We start from the raw sequence: 22817 nt of genomic DNA, 5'->3' as shown, positions 1-22817 counted from the left end.
CTTTCCTGTAACTGAGGTGCTGGGTGCCTGAAACTGGGGTACTCCACTTCTCTTGTTTTTCTCCCTAGTCTCTGGAATCCACCAGGTTTTATTTTCTTTGTTGTTAATTTCCAGTTCTAACCCACAGCCCCTCCCATCCAGGAGCAGTCAAATACCAATGGCTTTGTTTCCATTCCATGGAGGAGCAAATTAGTGCTATTTAAGTCTATTTCATTATCTTAAGAATGCCCAGATTCTGCAACCTGTATACTCAGAAAAATGAGAAATTATATCCCATCTGATTCAAATGTATGATATGTCAAGATTACTGTACTGTCATGTGTAACTCAGTAAAACAAAAAACAAAACAACAACAACAAAAAAGGAATGCCCAGAGAAGTGGATTTTGACTGACTGACATAGGGATGGTAGTAGTGATGGTCAGTTCTGCTGGTTGGATCCATTGAGTGCCTAAGCCACTTGAAAGGGAATGAATGCAGGTTAAGAAACAGAAAGAAGAGGAAAGAAACAATCATGCCAATCTTTTTGAAAACCTTGTTAGAAATATACTAGAAGAATAATTTTGCTCTGGGCCCACAAATTATGTGGTGGGTTCTGCACCTAGGTGTTCAGGTCTCTCAAGTATAATGTAAGTGAGAAAATATGGTTAAGGGCCTATTTTATCACATTCCATTAAGTTTATGTATCCAGATGAGCCTCTAATGAAACTGATGCCCTTTTAAAAAAAATCTTAATTGATTTAATGTTTAATTTCCTTTAATAGAATATTTTCTGAGATTTCTTCCTTGCCTAGAATAATTTGTATACTGATTTAGAACCTAGAGTTAAAAAGGTGATTCAGGAGCTGGGGCTATGGCTCAGTTGGTAGAGTGTTTGCCTAGCATGTGTGAGGCACTGGGTTTGATTCTCAGCACCACATATAAGAAAATAAATAAAGGTCAATCAACAACTAAAAAAAAATTAAAAAAAGGTGTGACTCAGGTTTTGAAAACATGTATTACTTCTGTCCTTTGAATAAAAGAAGTTTTTGAAATATTTTGGGTTAACTTTTTTTTTTTTGGTAAGGTGACAGACATGTTACAACGTCACATTTCATAGGTGCAGTCTACACTCACCTTAATTGGTCTCATTTCTTAGTGAAGAACTGAGAAATTTATTGGCTGGTAGGTCCAAACACTGAAAGGAACAGCAATTCTATGAATATTCATTCCTGAGATTTCTCAATCTTCATACGTGCGGCTCAGGTCAGGGGTGCAGTCCAGGGTATTATGTGCTCCCCTGTGTGTTGGAATGAATGTGAGCTGGTTGGCTTGGTAGGTTGTTGCTGGTAAGAGAAGCAAAGTCATGGGGGCGGGGTTGCCATTCCTTGTGGGAGCCTTCTACTTCCTGTTTGCACCCTGGACACTTAAGGTGAATAGTTGAACAATTTTATAAAAATGATTAATTAGGAGACAGTCATGGTGAGAGTGGAAATAAATGAATAAACTACAGTTATGTGAGAAACCCTGCTAATAAAGACTTCTTAGTATCTTCTAGTAAGCTGGGAGCTTGACTGGTGGGTTGACAGACTTGTGTGTCTGACAATATTAATTGCAGGGTTCTACAGGCCAGGTTTCTGTAGGTTGGGTGGAGGTGCAGTCCACTGGCATTGAATACAACACCCAAGAAAAAACATGTGAGTAGGAGGAAGAAAAGGGATTTCCCTGGGCTGCGGCAATGCTGATGCTGGTGAAATAGGATTTTCTTGAGCATTAAGCAGCACTTGCCAGGATTGGGAGCCTCTGAGCTGCACATCTGCTCTTGATCTGTGGAGGACTTGGGCAAAAAGATAAAAGTGTGGTAAGTTTTAGTATAGTACTATGTTTCCTTACTAGTTGCTTTTGGCACACACACAGACATGTGTGCATGTGTGTGCGCCTATGTGTTTATAAAACTGAACATAGGCTGTCAACTTTCAAACTATTATTTTTTTTTATTACAGAATATTTTTGGCATTAACTAAGAAACAAAGGCTAACATTAGCTGCTTCTGTGTTATCCCTGCTACCTCAATCCTAAAGTGCTTGATCTACTGACACCAACCAGGATGAATGGCTCAGAAGATAAAATTGGACCGAAACACTCAGAGGTTAGTTTGCCATTTGGGGAGTAACTTTCAGTATAATAATACAGAAGGAGAAAAAAGGTTTCCATTCATATAAATCTAATTTGAATCTGAACTCTCCTATATATTTGTAACATTGTGCAAGTAACTTAATCTCTCTGATCTCCAGTATCTTTTCTTGTAAAATGGATGTAATATCAGCTTCCCAGGGTGGTAAGAATTTTTTATGAGGTAATGTTAGCAAGGAGTCTGGTGCAGTGATTGGCTCATGGCTGAACACTATAAAAGTTCATTCCTTTAAGTTGTCAACTCTTCTTCCACCCTGCTTCCCCAATGTTGGAGCCATGGCTTACAAGTCTTGACTCCTGCACGTCACCAGTGTCTCCCCAGTCTGCCTATTGGGTGTTGTGACTGGTTGAGGCAAATTTAAGACTAGCCCAATTCTAATTGTTCTGTGCACATTTCACTTCATTTTATGCTGGAACCCAGCATTATGGTTGGAAAGGCAGAGTAGATGTTGCAAATATGTTTCTTTAATGATGAATTTATTTCAGTTGATTTCTGTGACATTTTCCTCTTCTGGGGCTTTTAAGAATCTGACAGTTTATTCATAAGGCCTGCTATTTATTCTGAATTTTATCCAACCACCCATCTATCTATCTATCTACCTATCTATCCATTCATTTATTTATCCAATATTTTTGTACTGGAAACTTACTATATGCCAGACGTAGTTCTAAAAGCTAGAAATTAAATGATAAGGAAAACCAGAAACAAATCATGGAACATTCATACTAGCCATGGGAGAGAGGATGCAATGAATGCAGCAGTCAGTGAGTTATGTCGGGTATTAAAGGGGGTGTACTATTGGGAAGATAAAGCAGGAAAAGGGAATGGGGCATTGAGGGAGTTTAAAATGAGATGGTGTGAGAAGACCTCATTGACAAAGTAACATTAGACATGTCCTTAGAGGAAAGGCTGTGTTCAAGCAGAAGCAGCAGCAAGTACAGAGGCCCTCAGATGGAAGTGAGGCTGGTGTGTTGAAGAAGGAGCAGGAAGGCCAGGGTAGCCAATAGAGAGGAGAGTCCGAGAGGGGAGGTGGGAGAAGTGATGGGGCTAACTCCTGCAGACCATGTGGGCCCTGTGAACACTTGGGCCCAACTCACCTCAACAGGACAACCTGGCTCCTGTGTTGAGAAAGTCTGAAAGGGGCAAGGGCAGAGGCAGAGTCCCCTTGGGGGATGGTCATTATAGTTCAGGTCTGGCTCAGGAGAAGTGGTGAAGTGGCATATTTGTGACATTGTTTGGAGGTCTGCCAATGGAGTTTTCTAATGGGTTGGATGTGTGAGTCAAGGATGATTCAAATTTTTGGTGTAACAGGGAAGATGGAGTTGTCATAGTTGGGGAGGACTGTGGTAGAGCATATCTAGTTGGGGATGTTGGGAGCTTTGTTTTGGACAGTCTGTAGTTTGAAGGGTGTAATACACATCTGAGTGGAGAAGCTGAATGTACAGTTGATTGCAGGACTCTATAGTTTGGGGAGTAGCTGAGACTAAAGATAAATATTTGGGAAACACAGGCATGTGGCACAGCATTCCAAGCTGTGAACAGGATGAGATCCCCCAGAGCCGAGGGTAGATAGAAAAGAGTTTTAAAAACAGGTCCCAAGGACTCCCAATCATAAGAGCTTGGAGTTTAGGAGATACCGGAAACAAAGGAAAGTGCCATGAATGGGAAAAAACAAGGGAAGAATATTTTTCAGAGAGGAGGCTGTGGGGAGCACTGTGGAATTCTGCCAGTGGCTCAAGTAAGATGAGGGCAGAATTGGCCACTGAATTTAGCAATAGGGTGGGGGCAGACTTTGGTGGCTTTTCCAAGAGAGATAGGATCATGTATGACCAGTAAAGAATGAGGTGGGGCAAGGTGAAGGCAGAGATCATTAACTTGCTGCCAATTTTCTTCTGTCCCCATTCTAGAATACTCACGTGCCTTTGTTTCCCATTCTTCTCATTTACCTTATTTTATGTTGCTAACTCTATTTGTCTTTGTTAGCAAATTTAAATTTTCTTGGAATGGCCTAACAAGTAATCAAGATGGGGTGCTCTCACAGATGTGTTTGTCCTCATTTCTCTCAAGTCCAGGGTGACTACTCGACTTTCTGTCTGATGATAGAAATGTGACCAAACCCTTGTCCTGAGGGAGATGCTCCCAGCACATCTGTGTTTATGGCCTTAGAGGCACAGACCCTGCTAGGAGGTTGTCTTTTGGTGTGACCATGATTCTGCTAAGCTTGGCATATTTGGGTATTGTCCAGTGCCACTATTTAATTTGGTCAAGGGGTTAGCAGAAAATGAGAGGAGGATCCCTCCAGAAGGGGGAGAGAGCCCCCTGCCCCCATTATCCTGCAGTGATCAGACTGTACTTTTTGAAGGAGTGCGTCTATGGCATTCAAAACAGTATCTTATAGGAACCCTGGACTGTGTCACCTGGAGGAGAGAGAGGCCTAGATTTGCAGTTGTTTTGGCTAGACTTGCAATGGAGTGCAGGAGGAAGGAGGAGGAGATTATGTTCTGAATCCTCTTTCTTTAGTTCAAAAGACAATATGATCTAAGGCAAGTTCAATAACATCTCCAAATGGGTGTCTATTGATTGAGGTGGTTCTAATAATACCTACTTCATCAGGGTTGATGTGAGCATTAAATGAATTTATTTATTTATTTTTGTACTAGAGATTGAGCCCAGGTGTGCTTTACCACTTAGCTACTTCCCCAGTTCTTTCAATATTTTTAACATAATTTATTGATATGAAACAACCTAACATAGTATCTAGTCAACAAATGTAAGTTTTGTTTCCTTTCTGTTGACTTTCTTTTCTCATTCTTTCTTCTCTTCCTATCTCCCTTTTTTTATCCAACTCTTTATTAGCTAAGTAATATATGTCAGGCATCCCACAAGATCTACATCGTCCTATATGTTGGACACCATCCACATATGGTTATGGAACCACTTGAAGTGTGCAAGTCTCAACTGAGTTGTGCTATCTGCGTGAAACACACACAGAAGTTGTGTAGTTAACACTATTCCTTGTCCCCAAACCACTGTTCCCAGGGCTTGCTTTATGAGATCAGGAAGCCAGAGACTCTGGAGCCTGTGGAGGTTTTTCCAGTAGAACACCAGCAATTTTTTCTTGGCGGGTGAGGTTCACCAGGAATTGAACTCAGGGGCACTCAACAACTGAGCCACATTCCCCAGCCCTATTTTGTATTTTATTTAGAGACAGGCTCTCACTGAGTTGTTTAGTACCTTATTTTTGTTGAGGCTGGCTTTAAACTCTTGGTCCTCCTGCCTCAGCCTCCCAAGCCACTGGGATTATGGGTTTGAGCCACCATGCCTAGTGCACACCATCTTTTTTTTTTTTTTTTTTTTTATGATGTCTTTATTTTACTTTACGTGGTGCTGAGGATTGAACCCAGTGCCTCATGCATGCTAGGTGAGCGCTCTACCTCTGAGCCACAACCCCAGCCCAACATACCAACTTTTGATGAGTTTCTGAGGTGGTCTTCAAGTGAGCTCTCTTTCCTGCAGTGACATTCTTATGAAGGACTAAGCCTTGCTTTTAAATTCCTAGTCTGTGTTCTTATTTTTCCAGTATTTTGCAAATTTTGACTTGATACAAACAAACAAAAAAATCAGAAGCCCTCTTATTAATAATTTTTCAATTGATCACATGTTTAAATATCTTTTTCTATTGTTCACATTTCAATGATAGCGTTTGTATATATTTGGTAAAATAGAATATATTATTAAGCCATATTTCACCAATTTCTTCTCACTTTTACAAAAGTGACTACTGAAAATTTAAGATGACTTATGTAATTTACATTTTATTTCTGTTGGACAGCACAGTGCTGGTTGCTGGGAATTCACTGAAAACAGACTTTTGGAGCTTGTAGTCAGTCTAGTGGGGGTAGGTAGAAAAACAAAAACATAAGGAAATTTAAAAATAAATAAAAAATACAAATTGTAATTAGAAAAATACACATTAAAAATACATACTGTGAAGATAAGTTTCTATGGAGAGAAAACAGGAATATATAATTTAGACCATCTGGTCACGGAATTCCTCTCTGAGGAAGAGACATTGGTGCTGAGCCTTGTCAGGGCTCTTTCTATGTAGAATTTCTAGGTGACAGTGGGTACAGGACATTTCAGGCAGAGGAAAGAGCCTGCTGGGAATACTCATTGAGTCCATCTAACACCAGGCCTGTGGTCAGCAGTGTGAAAACCTGTGGAGTGCTAGAGCCAAGGAGCGCCCCTGACTGCTCAGGGCTTGTGCTCTGGTGAGAAGACAGGCACCTGAGGGTGCAGGGATGTGGCTGGTACTTGGCCCTGGAGTGCCCTTTGCCCTGTCTTGTTTCCATCTCAGAGTCATCATCAACCGTAGTCTTGACCAAGCGGGTCCCTAGGGCGTGTCTGTTCTTCCTTCCAGTAAGATGCACTGTTGCCCCTCTATTCCCTGTTCTCACCGCCTGCTCTGACTCAGACTCATCATCTAGGTAATGAGCGTCTGTGATTGTCTTCTAACTGGTTTCCTTGCCTGCAGCCTCTTTCTCCCTGTCATATATCTGTGCCTGGCTGCCAAGTTAATTGTACTTGAATACTATTTAGATCATGTGACTTCCTTTCTCCTGAGATTTAACTAGTGCCTTGCTGGCAGAAGATCAGTTTTTTGGGAGATGTTGGATCTATGTCACTTTTCATCCTTTACATTTTCTTTCTACAGTTTGCATAGAAGCATGGCCTGCAGTCAACCTCTTTAACTGAGATTGATGAGCCTTTCAAGCTTTACCAGTAACCATCTTGCCATATTTCTGCTCCTGCCCTGCATTGCCTCTTGGGCCAGGCATGCTGCGATCCCCCGCCCCACTCCTGTCAACACTGAGGGGCGCTGTCTCCCAGGGAAGGGCAAGATCACATTGGCAAGAGCTGTTTCTGGAGTTGTGAGACCAAATTTGAATCCCAGCTCTGCCATTAAATTAGCTGTGGGAACTTTTTCAGTAAGTTATTTATCTTTTCCGATTCTTAATTTTCCTATCTGTTAATATCAGAAGGCTAATCATAATTTGTACCCTTAAAGTGATGAGACACTGTATGTAAATATTTCATAAATGCCGAGTCCATAGTGAATCCTTAATCCATATCCCTTGTTTAAATCAATGGCAAGCAATGAATAAGAGTTGCCTCTGGGGAATAGATGAATTCTAGGTAGGGAAGTGGGGTGGGAGGGAAGGGGAGGGGGCAGGGGATTAGTAAGGATGGTGAAATGTGATAGACATTTAAAGTACATGAATGAAGACACGAATTGGGTGTCAACATACTTTAAATGCAAACAGAGATATGAAAAATTGTGGTATATATGTGTAATGAGAATTGTAACTCATTCTGCTGTCATTTATTTATTTATTTTTTAAAAATCAATTAAAAAAAGTTGCCTCTGGGGAATTTTTTAATATTTATTTTTAAGTTTTAGGTGGACACAATATCTTTATTTTATATTTATGTGGTGCTGAGGATCGAACCCAGTGCCTCGTGCATGCTAGGGGAGCACTCTACCACTGAGCCACAACCCCAGCACCCCTTTCTTTTTTGCATCTCTAGCACCAGTTAGCAATCTTCTTATAATAGGAAATGGGCTGTTGTGCAGTTTTTGTGGTGGTGGCTGCAAACACTGGATAGGGACACTGAATGGTGTTGTCTTGGACCTGGCTGGAACTTCCAGAGACCATCCTGTGTAGAATCCCTGAGGTATGGTGTAGAATCCCTCAGGATGTCCAAACAGGTCTAAGGGAGTTAGTTGAAGAGCTTCTGTTATTTCATGTGCACAACAATCTCTAGTTGGTTCGCCTGTCCTTTGCAAAGTCCTGTAGTTGCTGGTTTTTCACTTGCCTTTGGTCCCTCTTAATTAAATATCACTTTTGCTTTACTTCTATCAATAAGGAACAGTAAAAAGCTTGAAACTGGAGATACAAGAGACTGGGAGTCTAGTCACACCTCAGCTTCTTTTCCATTGTACAGTCCATCATAGGATTAAATGTGTCACAGACTTGAAAATGTTAAAAGGCTCACACCAATTTCAGATGATATTATTAGTCAGTCTTTCCTGACTTATTATGATTATTTTTTTGCTCTTCTCCTAGGGAATATTCTTTTAGATAGTACAGTACTGCAGGTAGACTTAAGGCAAGTGAGGTATGAAGAACTCTGTTATTTTAAACAGGAAAAATATAAAAACATAATTTGCCAAAAAAATCTAGAATTTAAAAGAATCCATTAGCTTTAGATGGCAACAGAGGTGTCACAACAAATTAATTACTTAATTAATTACATAATTACTTGAGCCCATAAGTAATTATGCAGAGTCTTTTTCAAACTGTGAAGCATTAGAGGAAGGAAAGCTTTAATTCAAGGTTGACTTATATCTTTAGTTATATTCAGGAAATGAGTTAATGTGGTCAGAATAACTGTTCTCAACTTCTTTAGACTAATACATAGAATAGTATATTATCTATTCAAGTCAGTATCTTAAAATAAATACTTGAGGTACATAAACATACTTTAAAACTACACTCCACTTGGGAAGCATCATCTATATCAGAAACCACTGAACAAGGGCCTTCATCTTCTTTTCCGTGTATCTTTTTGAAGGAGGTAGTGTGTAGCACTTATTTGGCAAGATAAGAATATAACCCCTGGTCTATAGTTAATGAACAATACATTTTTGTAAGGTAAGAATAAATTAAGATTGATAAAAATTAATTCCAATAACTACTTTGTGACAACTGAAGTGTCTGAATTCCTCTAGTTTGGATGCCTAGAAAAGAAATAAAACATCAACAGAAATTCAGAAGATATCTTGCATACTCAGTCCTCAATCTATATTTTTAAAATCTGCTGGAAAGAACAAGGCAAATACAGTGCCCATCACTCTTGATAACCCTCTTGATAGTTCTCCTAACTCCTCACATCAAGAGTTTGGTGTCTATTGTATTTGTTCTAACCAGTGATGAACTAATAAGTTTGTCATGGTGCTGAGGAAGGCCTCTCTGAATGTTAGAAGAGGCATTGGAAATCATGGTACCAGCCCTATCAAATATGAGATAGGGGCTCGGGATGTGGCTCAAGTGATAGCACGCTGGCCTGGCATGTGGGAGGCACTGGGTTCTATCCTCAGCATCACATAAAAATAAAATATAGATATTGTATTCACCTAAAACTAAAAAATAAACATTTTTTTAAAAATATGAGATAGATCCATTTTAACATCTGATCTCCAGATTCCTTCCATCCCCTCCTGAAATTTGATTCTGACTATCCTTTTAGTATGCATTGATTGAGCAAAAAAGACATATTCATACCAATTCACTACGCCTATTGTAATGAAACAGTGGCCCAGGGATCCTCAACTCACTTGATGGGACAATGGCATTTTAGACTAAATTTCTAATTGCATAAATGAGGCACAGCAATACTTTTGGTTAAGAAATATCCTGGGTATGAATCATCAAAGCACAGGATTTCAAAAAGAGATTTGGAAATATGGAGAAGTCACAATCAAGTCACTCAGGACCCTGAGTAAGAGACACTGGGTATTGTTTGAGCAGTCTCCACCCTGAGCTGTTGCAATGTTCATTACTCCATGAAAATCCTTTCTTGAGTTTCCAGACAAAATACAGAATACTTAGTGAAATTTGAATGTCAAACAACACATGCAATATATAACACACATATAGGCTAAAAACTTGCTTGTTGCTTATGTGAAATTCAGATGTCACTGGTGTAAGCAAAAATAACCAACCCGGTTTCAGCACCCTTATGAAAATAAATACAAATAACTGGGATAGAAGCAGACCTCAAACGGATCAGCAAGCTCGCCTTTATTGTGCAGTGGAGTCAATCAATAAGGCATAGGAGGGCTCATTTTCTGGTATGGAAATGGCCTGAGGATTACAGAAAGAGTCTGTTTTATAGTTCACAATGAGGGTAAATTAATCATTGGAGACTGCAGACGAGCTGTTTGAATAGTCAGAAGCCTAGTTGTGCAGGTTAAAATTTAATATTGGAAACTCATTGTCACTGGGAAAAGCTCAGATAGATAGGCTCACTGCTTATCTTCCTTCCTCTGGGACACATTGTTACCTAGAGCTTCACTATTTGCTTTTCTCCTTCCAGGACTCATTGGCAATGGGAAAGGGTAAAAGTCCAGAGCCCTGAGTTTCAGTATTTGCCCTTTAGGACCCTTTGTAGTTAGGAAAGGAGTGAAAGTTTGCTTTTGTGGAGGTTCTGGGGATGAACCCAGGAATTTTAAGGAGACTTGAATTTAGGTGTCTGTCTCTCTCTTTTCCCCACACAGTTTCTCTGTCATATAGATTCAAAAGACTATAAAATCAATGCGTTTATTCCAAAATCATGCAGAATGCTACAACAAAGCCAAAGAAATAGACTGTTTCAATGAATTAAAGTTCTCTTTACCAGGGGAGACCCTTGTAAAATGGCTTTCATAACAGGTCCTGAAGGCCAGAGAGTTTTTTTTTTTCATAAAAGATTGGAAAGAAAGCACTGATAATTAAGCTCCCATTTGTTGCATGAAATTTTCTTTGCTACCCAGAACAGATTTTGAAGGTTACTTAGTAAAGTTATATGGTAGTAAATGCCAGTATATTCATATTTCTCAGACCCTTATGATCTTAAATGTTTGGTGATAGGGAGTGTATTTGGACTGAGAGGATAAGGAATAGGGAATAGGAAATTAAAAATGGAGCAATTAGTTATAGTCTCTAACAGGGGAAAATAAGGGCTAGAAGGCAGTTGCATATGAGTTTGAGAAATACTGCTTAATCCCGTTCTTGCTTCTGCATACAGGGCTCTTAGCTAGTACCACTTGACATTGTTTAATTCATTCATCAAACATTTTTGAATGCAGGCTTGGTGCTGGATGGAGTAAGGAGCTCCTCACTAGTGATAAGAAACCTGGAGTAAAAGAAGTCATCTAACATGGAATGTGGGAAAATACTACCACTCAGGGATATGCAGGTGCCGTGGAGGCAGAGGGAGTACCATCTAAAGCAGACTGGGAGTTCAAGGCCAAGGGATGAGTGACCTCCAGGACTAGGCCTTTCAGCTGTAGACACTCCCAGTGAGTGTTGGGGTCACAGCCTTGGATTTCTCAGAACAGCCTTGATTTCTGATATGCTTTTCTATCATCAGAGCTTGTGCAGAAACAAAATCTCAGTTTATTAGTTCTTCCATCTCTGTTTTCTCCTTCCCACTTTTCCGAAGGACTATTTCAAGCAAATTATAAAAATAGAATGCTATAGTGTGTCCATTGCCCAGTTTTAGTCAGAATCACCAACTCGCCACCAATTTTGTTTTATCTGTCCTCCCATTCATTTCTCCTCCCCAGATAATTTTTATTTAAGTCAGGATTCTTATGAGAGACATAACCAAGAGTAATTGTGTGTGTGTGTGTGTGTGTGTGTGTGTGTGAGAGAGAGAGAGAGAGAGAGAGAGAGAGAAAGAGAGAGAGAATATGTATACAAATGGTCCTCAATTTATGATTGTTTGCCATGATTTTTTGATTTTATGATGGTGTGACGGTGATACTGCCAGTTATTGGTGCTGAGTTCTGCTCCCTCACATGTGAAGTCTGAACATTAGAGAAACACACTGAGGCAAGGCATATAAAACAGGGTTTATTAAAAAGGGGTCACATAGACCTCCCAGGAGGGAGAACAGGGCGATAGCTGGTATCCCAAGAAGCAAAGGTGTTTTTGCCTTTTTCTATGTCCTAGGCTTCTTTTTTTCTCCTGCTCTCTCCGCCTCATCTCTCTCCTTCCTGCCTACATGACTAGGCCCAGGACATGCTCAGGTGGGATGACTAAAAGATGAGAAGCAGATGGGCTGGAGTGGCCAAGTTGGAGTGATCTGGACAGGAAGGGGGCATAATTGACAACTCCCTGAAGGGAGGGACAATCCCTGAGACAGGTTACCTTAGCAACAAGTTGGAGCAGGGGCAGGATGTCTTGATAAGGGTAGAGGAAAGGCTCTGAAGGCATGAACATTTCAAATTCGTCCATTCTCTGGATCTGACCCTTGTCTATCTGCCTGTCTAATTCTGGCTCCAAAAGTGATAGGCATTCAGTAAAAACCATACTTTGAATTTTGACTTTCCCTCCCTGGGTTAGCACCATGAAGTATGATCTCTCTTTATGGTGGCCAGCAACAGTGAGCCAGCTTCCCTGGCTGCTAGGAGATCTCAAGGGTAAACAACTGATACTCTATTGAATACTATGTTGCTAATCTGTGTAGTTCAGAGATTTAGGTATTATTATGGTTTGGATGTGATTTGTTTCCCAAGCCTTCATGTGTCCAATGTCTTTTGCTCAGTGCCATAATCTTGGTAGTGAGAAGGAAGTTTTAAAGAGAAACCTGGTGTGAGGATGTTAGCTCATTGAGAGTGCACCTTTGAAAGAAATTAATATGGTTCTCATGGGATCCTATTATTTCTTGAGGGAGGGTGAATAAGAATAAGATTAGCCTCTCCTCTCACGGGCTTCCTGTCTCTCCATGTGATCTCTTCCTATTGCTAAATTGCTGAGGCCAGTCTCCAACTTGCAATCCTCCTTCCTCAGCCTCCTGTGTTGCTGGGATTACAAGCATTCTCCTTGGTGTCTGGTTTAGAGTTAATTCTTGTTTTGTTTGTTGGTTGGTTGGTTGGTACTAGGGGTTGAACCCAGGGGTGCTTTGCCACTGAGCTACATCTCCAGCCTTTTATGTTCTTTATTTTGAGACTGGATCTCCCTGAGTTGCTAGGTCTGACTTTGAATTTGCATCCTCCTGCCTCAGCCCCCGGAATTGCTGGGATTACAGATGTGGGCCACCACACCCCATCAGATCTCTCTCTATTGCATGCATTCCTACCATGAAGCCATCTGTTATGAAACTCCCCACCAGAGCCTAAATAAATGGGGCTGCATTATCTTGAATATTCAGCCTCCACAACCGTGGAGAAACCTCTTTTTTAATAGCCTCACGTAGCTTCTCAGAGCAATGGAAAACTAATTCAGAATACCAGGAGTGGGGAGTGAGATTGTCGCTACAAACATACCTGAAAATGTAGAAGGAACTTGGGAACTGGGTTGCAGGCAGAGGTTGGAAGAATTTGGAGGAACAGGCCAGAAAAAGCCTAGAATGCTGAAAGTGGATCATTGTAGGTGATTCTGGGGAGCACTCAGAGGATGAAGAGCCTAGGAAAGTAGTCTTAGATGGAAATGAGGATTCTATTGGAAACTTGAAAAAAAGTGACATTAATTACATCATAGCAAAGAACTTGTCTATAGAGTGTGCACGTCTTAGAGCTTTAGGGAAGGCTTAGTTTAGAAATGATCGACTATTTTATCTAGTAAAAGAAATTTCTGAACAGCAATGCTTTCAGGCTGTGACATGATTATTACTGGCTATCTTTAGTGAAATTTGCAATGAGACTGCAAAGAAAGGAACTGGAAAGACTTAGAAAATGCATAGCCTGATTGGGGAAGGAACAAAGAAAAAGCAAATGTTGGTGTGGTGATGTAATGCCAGATTTGTGGGACCCCAATAGAACTCCAGGAGCCGAATCTGATGCAATCACACAAGAGTCTTTATTGCAAGCTCGAGCCTGGACTCACAACCGTTCCTGACACAGCGGTCCCAGGGAGTGAGTCCCGGTCCTTTGTTCAGTGAGATTTTATAGGTTTTGGGGATATTCTGTGTGTCACAACATCACACAGCAAATCATTTCATACCGCGGGAAAATCAAACAACAACTCTTAAATTGATTAGCACATTCACTGGCAGGAACAAATTGGGTAGGGGTGATTGCTTAGTACAAGAGGGGGATTCATTTGAACTGATTGGTTTAATCTTTGATGGGTGTATGTGCTAAACTACATGGTTTCCTCACATATTATCAATCATCGAGACTACTGGGGGGTCATCTGGCATCCCAGGTATTTTCCCTGTCTCATGATGATTGGTGGTTGCTAGGGGGCTGCTATGGGTCCTCACCTAGCTTAACTGAGTCAGGGACACCTGGCTCCTCAGATCTCTCCTGTTATTTACAGACAAACAACTCAGCAGGGTGGCTATGTGCCTAGGAGTGCTTTGTGGGTTTTTCCAAGGACAAGGGTCACGCCCCCCTCCCTTTGGACAGGACTTGAGGTAGAAGCTGGGTTTTCAAAAATGGAATCACATCAGTTTCTCAGTGTATTGGTTTCTTACTGCAGAGAAGAACGCAGATGCTACTTGTTAAGGCAGTAAGAGGCTTTGAGGGCACCTCAGAGATCTTCAAGGTCACCCACCCCTCCCATCACAGGCCCAAAGGCCCAGAATAGCACATTTGTTTCAGGGAGCAAGCCCAATCCTAGGGCATTCTGAATGTGTTTGCAGCTCAGGGTCACCTTAGGATTCTGTTCCCTGATTTCAGGAGGAGTAGCACTCTGTGTCTGCTGCCATGCTTCAAGTGCGTCCAGGTATGGCTTATATCGGTGACCGACCTTGGTGGCATCTATGTGGTGCTGATGTTGCAGGAGTGTGAAATGAGTGTGAAATGGCAACTTTCAGTAAATTTCAAAGGAAAGCCTGAGGCCAGGCAGAGGTTTGCTGCAGGGGCAGAGCGGACAGGGAGAGCCCCAATGTGGCAAAGCATAGGGGAACCATGGGAGTGGAGCTGCAGCTGGGACCTCAGAAAGTAGAGCCATCAGCAGTGTGCAGTGCCAGTCTCAGAAAGGTGCAGACATCAGCACTTGGCCTGAGACAGCCACCACAGGAGCTGTGATCATCAGAGGTGTGGGAGGGGCTTCCTGAAGCCTCGGGGGCTCAGAGTGCAGTAAGTTCAGGGTGTTGGACTCGGAGCTTTGAGATTTAATGTCTGCACTGCTGGCTTTTTTTTGGGGGGGGGGGGCTGGGGGGGGTTAACTCCTTTCTACTTCCTTATTTCTTTCTTTTGGAATATGAATGTTTATCACATCCCTGTGCTACCATTATATTTTGTAAGTAGATAACTTTTTTTTTTTTTTTAATATTTAAAAGCTCACACTTGTATGGAATTTTTCTTGAGTCTTATATGAGACTTTGAAGTTGGACTTTTGGGTGAAGTTGCAATGAGCTAAAACTTTGGAACTATTGGGCATGGAATGATTTTATTGTGCACTGGGACAAGGACATGAACATTCGGAGATAGAAGCAGAATTCCATGGTTTGAATGTAGTTTGGATCCCACATGTTGGAAGTTTGGTTCTCTATGGTGATTTTGGGAGGTTGGGACCTTCATGAGGTGGAGCCTGGTGCAAGGTCCTTAGGTCACTGGGAGTGCTGTCCCTTGGAAGGGATTAACATAATTCTCATGGGGTTCCAGTTAGTTCCTGAGACAGGGTTATTATAAGAGAGTAATACTGACTCCTCTCACTCTCCGGTTTCCTGTTTCTCCATGTGATCTTTCCCTATTTCACGCACTCTCACCATGATACCATTTGCCATGTGGCCCTCACCAGAGACTGATCAAATGGGGGGGTCTACCCCAGCTTAGACTTTTAGCTTCCAAAACTGTGAGCTAATTAACTTTTTTTTTTTTTACTTTGCTTAGCTCCAGGTAGTTTGTCATAGCATTGGATAACAGATTAATACAAATGTGTTACATGCATTTTTGACTTCTGATAGTTTTAACTTACAATGTTTTGGGGGAGTCATGAGTTAAAGAACATCTATTTACACACACACACACACACACACACACAAAGAGGGGAGGGGGATGTATGGACCTATCTATTACCTATCAATATCTATATAGGGATATTTATTTTAATTTATTTTATGGAGGCTAGAAAGCCTGAAATCTGCAGGGCAGGACCCAGGGAAAAGTTGATGTGGCAGTCTTGAACAAAGGCAGTCTACAGGGAGAATTTATCATCCTCCAGGGGACCTCAGTTTTTTCTTTTAAGGTCTTGAACTGATTGAATGATTCCTCCTGCTACCACCACTCTCCCTACCAATATGGAGGGTGATCTGTTTTACTTAAGATCTACTGATTTAAATTTAATCACATCTAAAAAAATACCTTCATAGCAATGCCTAGACTGGTCTTTAACCAAGAACTGGATCATGATTTAGTCTAGTTGACACACTAAATTAACCATCACAATTTTGAAGTTAATCCACGTCATCTCATCTTTTCCTCTACAATATTTCAGTAATGTATATAGCTCTACAAAATAAATATTCTTCAGAAAACTTAAACATAGTACATATTATTATAATTCCTATGAAATTTAAAATCCTGGATTATTTTTTAGTTAGGATCCAAATAAAGCACAGGCATTGCAACTATAGATGTAACTTAGACATCTCTTTGGGTCTATAGTTTATCCCTTTATCTCTTTTTTTTGGTATTTATTGTAATTTATTTGCTGCAGAACCCAGTATGTCTTATAGAATTTTCACATCACTGGGATTTTACTGGTTGCATTCCCATGATGTCATTTTTTTTCATGTTCCTCTGCCTCTGTATTTCCTATAAATTGGTAATTATATAAGTTGGTTGGATCGAACCCAGGTTCAATTTTATTTTTGCAAGAATACTTTAGGCACATCTTGCTGGACTATCTCTCTTTGGTATGTTAACAGTTTTTGACATTGCCTGAATTTATTAATTCATATGATTTTGTAAAATTATAAATTCTATCATTTATTCTTGCATTTATTTGTTTACATATTTCTTTTTTAAAATTTATTTTTAGTTGTAAGTGGACATAATACTTTTACTTCATTTATTCATTTTTATGTGGTGTTGAGAATCGAACCCAGTGCCTCACACATGCTAGGCAAGTGCTCTACCACTGAGTCACAACCTCAGCCCCAAGTTTAAATATTTCTTTAAAAAGAAATTTCCCTTCACTGGTCATTTGGGTACAGTTTTTCAAAGTACTTCTTCCTAATTATTTACCCCAGTGTTTCCCAAACCTCTGGGAGTCTGCTGATATGTTCTGTTGTGAGGAGTGATGTCTGCAAGTTTCCTATTATAATAACCCACCTCTGTATTTTCATCTCAATGGTGATTAAGCAACATTATAAGCACATCTGTCATCTAGATGACCTCTTGTATTCTTGGAGTTCAACCAATTATCTCAATCCTGGAATTTGCATTCCTATTGGGATTGTGATGGTGGCAAGTGGCAGTGCTTTAATTTTCAAGGTTATTGAATAAAGAAGATGAACTTCAGGTGCCTGATAATCTTTCAGTGGGTTTAGTTTGAATAGAGAAAACTCAAGTGGGGCACACAATGATATACATATTCTGGACCAGAAAGAAAATAGACATAGAGGTCAATGCCTGCTATGGTTTGAATGTCTGCTCCAAAACACTGAAATTTAATTGCCTGTGTAACAGCACGGAGAGGTTGAACCTTTAATAGGTAATTAGGCTATACCTTCATGAATGATTAATGTTGTTATTGTGGGAGAGGGTTAGGAACTGTGAAGGTGGGTATGTTATACCCACCATATGTTATAAGTCCGACCCCTGACCTCTTGTGAGTGCCTGTTTGCCCTTCTGCTATATATGACACAGCATGATGCCCTCACAAGATGCTACCCCTGTTTTAGGACTGTGTAGCTCAGAACCATGAGTCCAATAAACTTCTGTTGCTTATGATTCACCCAATCTTAGCTAGTTTGTTTTAAAAACACAAAATGGACTAAGTTAATGTCATAGTCATGTTATGAAAGGGGATTTGTTTTAGCAAATTCTATAAATCTTGTTATAATTGATTTATTATTTATTTATTTTTTATTGATTAAAAAATAAATGACAGCAGAATGCATTACAATTCTTATTTCACATATACAGCACAATTTTTCATATCTCTGGTTGTATGTAAAGTATGTTGACACCAATTTGTGTCTTCATACATGTATTTTGGATAATGAAGTCTATCACATTCCACTGTCCTTGCTAATCCCCTGCCCTCTCCTTTTCCCTCCCACCCCTCTTCCCTATCTAGAGTTCCTCTATTCCTCCCATGCTTCCCCTCCCTACCCTACTATGAGTCAGCCTCCTTATATCAGAGAAAACATTCGGCATTTCTTTTTTTTGGAATTGACTAACTTCACTTAGTATTATCTTCTCCAACACCATTCATTTACCTGCAAATGCCATGATTTTATTCTCTTTTATTGCTGAGTAAAAATTCCATTGTTTATATATGCCACATTTTTTTTAACCATTCATCCACTGAAGGACATCTAGATTAGCTCCGCAGTTTAGCTATTGTGAATTGTGCTGCTATAAACATTGATGTGGCTGTGTCCCTGTAGTATGCTGTTTTTAAGTCCTTTGGGTATAGACCAAGCAGAGGGATGGCTGGGTCAAATGATGGTTCCATTCCCAGATTTCCAAGGAATCTCCATACTGCTTTCCATATTGGCTGCACCAATTTGCAGTCTCACCAGCAGTATATGAATGTGCCTTTTCCCCCACATCCTCACCAACACTTATTGTTGTTTGTCTTCATATTAGCTGCCATTCTGACTGGAGTGCGATTGTTATAATTGATTTATATTAGTTAATTTGATTCACATTAGTTTATTGATTTATGTTGGTTTTGCAGTTTTGTTTAACTTGTAAGTTTGTCCAAATAAGTGTTTTTCTATTTAAAGAAGTTTATAACAAAGGCAACTTAAGTGAATATACTGGTGTGAATTTATTTCTCCTTTTTAAAAGGTCTGTCCATGACTCAAGTTTGAGAAATGCTGCTTCATCCTGTTCCTGCTGTTGTAGGCTATCAGCCCCATTCAGCATCATTTGTCTCGTTGAGGAGTGGCCTCCTGCTCAGGGCATTTTGTGTCTAATGATGTGTGCCTAGAGCCACTTCCCACAGTACTCAAAAAGTGTTATATTCAGGGGCCTCCTGTCCTGAGTTCATCATCTCAGACCACAGAACGTGAGGAGCTGCCTCTGGTATTTCTCCCTAGAGCCTTGTGAGTATGGTAAATGGATAATCCTACACATGAACAAACCAACTCTTTGGAAAGATAAAAACTAAAAGCACAACCACCCCCTTCTCCAAACTAATGAACAACTCCCTCCCACAAAAATATACAAAACAAAATCATGTACAGTAGATTTCCTCAACATTATTGTGCTTGTGAGTCTCTTGAGGATCTGTGTTTCTCTCAGGTGACACTGATGGCCCATACAACATAACACTGAGTGACCTGAGTCCAAACAACCCATTGCTTTGTCTTTATGCCACAATCATTTTACTTGATTTCCCGTCAGGTAACACATAGAAAGTTCTCACTAAAATGAGACAGAATCAGCATTTACTAATTATTCATTGTTTTTGTTATGATTGTTGCTATTTGTTTTTGCGGCATGGAGAAGGGTAGAAATGGTGGTAAAGTTGAGGGTTTAGAGACAGGCAGCTCTGAATTAGAATCCCAGCTTTGCCATTTACAAGCTCTTTGATTTGAGCTAGTTATTTAGCTTAAGTCAAATTTATACCGTCAGATGTAAAATGGGGAAAACACCACCTCATGGAATCCAGAGGATTTCTGTATTGTTCCTGCAGAGAAGGGTGTTCAATAAATGTCATTTTTCTTCCTTGTTCCTTATGGACATAGACTTGGAGTTGAATCTTGGTTCTGTCACAACACTATTGCAAGTTGCTTTGTATGTAATCCCTGTAAAGACAGCTCCTTATCATTATGTTTCATGTGGAGATAATAATTATGAAGATTAAATTAATTGGTGCATGTGAAGTGTCCCAGAACCCAGTGATTATCCGCCCTTCATTCCATTCCCTTCCCTGCATCACTGAATGGTGTAGTTGGCTACATGACTGAACTAACAAAGCTTAAGTACCAAGCATAAGAGAAGGGCCTGATAGTTTCAGTTCTAGTTGGTTAGAATTAGAAAACTTTCAAAATTAAAAAAAGAAAATGGTTCCCAGAGATTCTGATTGAATAGGTCTAGGGTGGAGATCAGACACCACATATAATCTTTTTATGGCTACCCAGATGTTTGCATAGGCGACAGGCTGAGGATCACTGATCTAGCAGAAACCTAAGCCTTGATAGCTATCAGATCACCTAGCAAATCACATCTTTTCTGCTTGCAGCCCCAACCTTTCTCGTTACTTCAGACTAATCTGTTTATATGTATTCCAGCAAGAGGAGTCCTGTAACTCTGCTCCTAATGCTGCTCTTCCGCAGTTTTTAGTGAGCTCCTCAAGGGATCCTCAAGGAGTATTAGTCTTAAGAACCAGGTAACATTGTGCCTCTTCCTGCCACACTAATTCTAAGCGCAAATCTCCTTTAAAGAATTCCCTTTATTTCTGTTCTGTTCTCCCCTATCTTTTGACTGTTTAAAATTAAAAAAAAAAAATATGACTGTTAAAGGTCCTCCCTTTGAGTGACATTCCTAAGGGAGTTGTGGTGAGCTGAATAATGGGTCACAAAGATGTCATGTCCTAATTTTTGGAAATGAGGAATATGTTACTTTATGTAAGAAAAAAGATTTTGCTTTTGTGATTAAACTGAGGATTTTGGTATGAGGAGACTACTTGAATTATGTAGGTAGGCTCAATCATTGCAAGATCCTTATAAAGCAGAGGTGAGAGGATTGGAATCAGAAGATGTAGGCACAGAAAAGTGGGAATTAGAGAGGTTTGAAGATGCTATGTCACTTTCTTAAAGACATAGGAAGGCCCAGGAATCAAGGAACGCAGGAGGCCTCTGGAAGCAGAGAAAAGACAATTCTCCCTGAGATCCATTAGAGGAGGCTGATCTTTTCAACCCTGAATTCTGCCTCTGGGCCCATTCAGACTCCTGATTTCCAGAACTGCAACATGTGAGTTGTAATTTGTTAGGCCAGCAACATGAAATGAAACCAGGGATCTTTGGTGCTGTAGAAAGTTCACTGTCCTCCAGTACCCCCGAAAGTTAGATTTCTTTCCCTCTACCATTTATGGTCTGTGCATTCTCAGGCAAATCATCAAAAGTCTTAAGCTCAGCTGCTTCTTCTGGGAAATAGAGCCTGCAAAAGTGTATGTATAGCACTTGAAAGCAGGACTGGGAGGCGACCTCCACCTGACAAGTGCACTCTCTGCCTGGCTTCCATTCTTCCACTCAGCTCAGCACTGAGAGAGCAGCGCTGTGGTTTCTACTCCGTCCAACTGAACCTGAGCTATTACATTATTTTGTCACTAACTGGAATACTTTTTTTAAGTGTACTTGCCATAGACATCTGCCAAAATCAGGAGTCCTAATGCCTAGACTGAGTCTATTTTTTTTTAAATTAACTAAAAACAAACAATGGAATATAAATTTCCTGACACAAAGAAACTGAGAGACCAGAGTTATGTTGTCGATTTTTTTCTCCTTTTCTCCGATCAAAATTGCACAATGCTCGGATATCACCATACTGGCTTCAGATTATGCTTATGTTATTTATGACTTTTTTTAAAGTCAGTATTTGAAGGTAAATGCACTTTCACTATTTGAGGGTAGACGCAGAGCTTGATGCCCTATTTGCCAGCTATTTCAAAACAGGAGGTGTTCTAAACCTTTACATGATGGTACTTAGGGCAAATATCATTGACAGTGATGACATCCAGTCCTAAATCCTTGGTCTCATGGAAGCTATAGTAAATTTCAAGTCCCTCTTTATGCTTAGTAGTAACATTAAATCACAAACTTGAGTAATTTTTTTGTGTGAAAGTTTTTGCATGAGAATTGTACAAACTTTTCTTTTTCAAGTTTTGGGTTGTTCTGTTAGTTGCAAAAACTTTCTGAAAAAGTGCACATAATCTTGTAATGTAATGTAATGTAACAGTTAATAACCAAATTTGTTGCATTTCTCTTTTTCCTCAGAAAGAAGGAAAAAAATAGTGTTTTGATGTTAAGGGGATTTAACCAAGAGATTCCTAGGCCAGGATTTCTTCAATGGGAAAGAGAATGTGATTTTTCCCTCCAGGGCACACAATATCTGGGGTGGAAGTGCTAGCATATAGTAGGCAGATGCCTGAGAAGCTGCTAAACATCCTACCACACATTAGAGAGCCAGTTAAAATAAGAATACTAATTTGGTAAGTCTAGGGTGGGGCCTGAGATGCCATATTTTCAACAAGCCTCATTTGATGTGGAGCTAGGACCACATTTTCAGTGTTCTAGAATTCTTATTTGTTTATCTTCTAACTCTACAAGAGAAATAGCATAAGAGCAGGAATATTGTTTCATGGCCCCAGTGGCTAGAACTGGACCTGGCACATCATAGTTGTTTAATAAATATTCGTTTTATTGGATGAGTAGATGGAGGAATGAAGAATGAATGAATGCATAAGCAGGCAGGCAAGATCACTAATACTCCCACACATACCTCTGAAGAACCTTAAAGGCACTTCTAAAGAAATCAGAATTCTTTCAACAAAGCCAGAAATGTGCCAAGAGGCTTTTCCAGAGCATGGGAGTTTGCAAAGCTGAGTGTCATGAATGAAATTTAATGAAACCAACAGGAAGCAGGGGGAGGGGAGGACTGGACACTTGGGTGGCTTTTATGCCTCTGAGTTCAGGAACTCAGAGTTTGATCTACCCTATCTGGCAGAACCATTTACTTCTCACTTTTG

The 22817-nt window shown here is 40.2% G+C and overlaps 1 protein-coding gene across 3 annotated transcripts in view; it reads left to right on the top strand.

The window, feature by feature from the left end:
- The window catches only part of LOC107136363 (transmembrane protein 45A-like), a 66439-nt gene that overhangs the window by 21816 nt on the left and 21806 nt on the right, over window positions 1–22817 (top strand). The window contains exons 1-2 of one of the 3 annotated variants that reach the window (XM_015478581.2): window positions 1675–1839; window positions 1982–2127. In XM_015478581.2, the coding sequence (XP_015334067.1) occupies window positions 2086–2127 (42 nt within the window). In that variant the 5' untranslated portion in view covers window positions 1675–1839; window positions 1982–2085. Of the gene's footprint in view, window positions 1–1674; window positions 1840–1981; window positions 2128–6886; window positions 7161–22817 lie in introns of those variants that run through there. The other 2 variants (XM_048803452.1, XM_048803453.1) reach the window with 2 other exon arrangements.

The sequence above is a fragment of the Marmota marmota genome, unplaced genomic scaffold, assembly GCF_001458135.2.
Source record: "Marmota marmota marmota unplaced genomic scaffold, marMar, whole genome shotgun sequence".
Classification (NCBI taxonomy): Eukaryota; Metazoa; Chordata; class Mammalia; order Rodentia; family Sciuridae; genus Marmota; species Marmota marmota.
The sequence above is the reverse complement of the archived record's forward strand: the minus strand, read 5'-3'. Positions and strand labels throughout refer to the sequence as shown.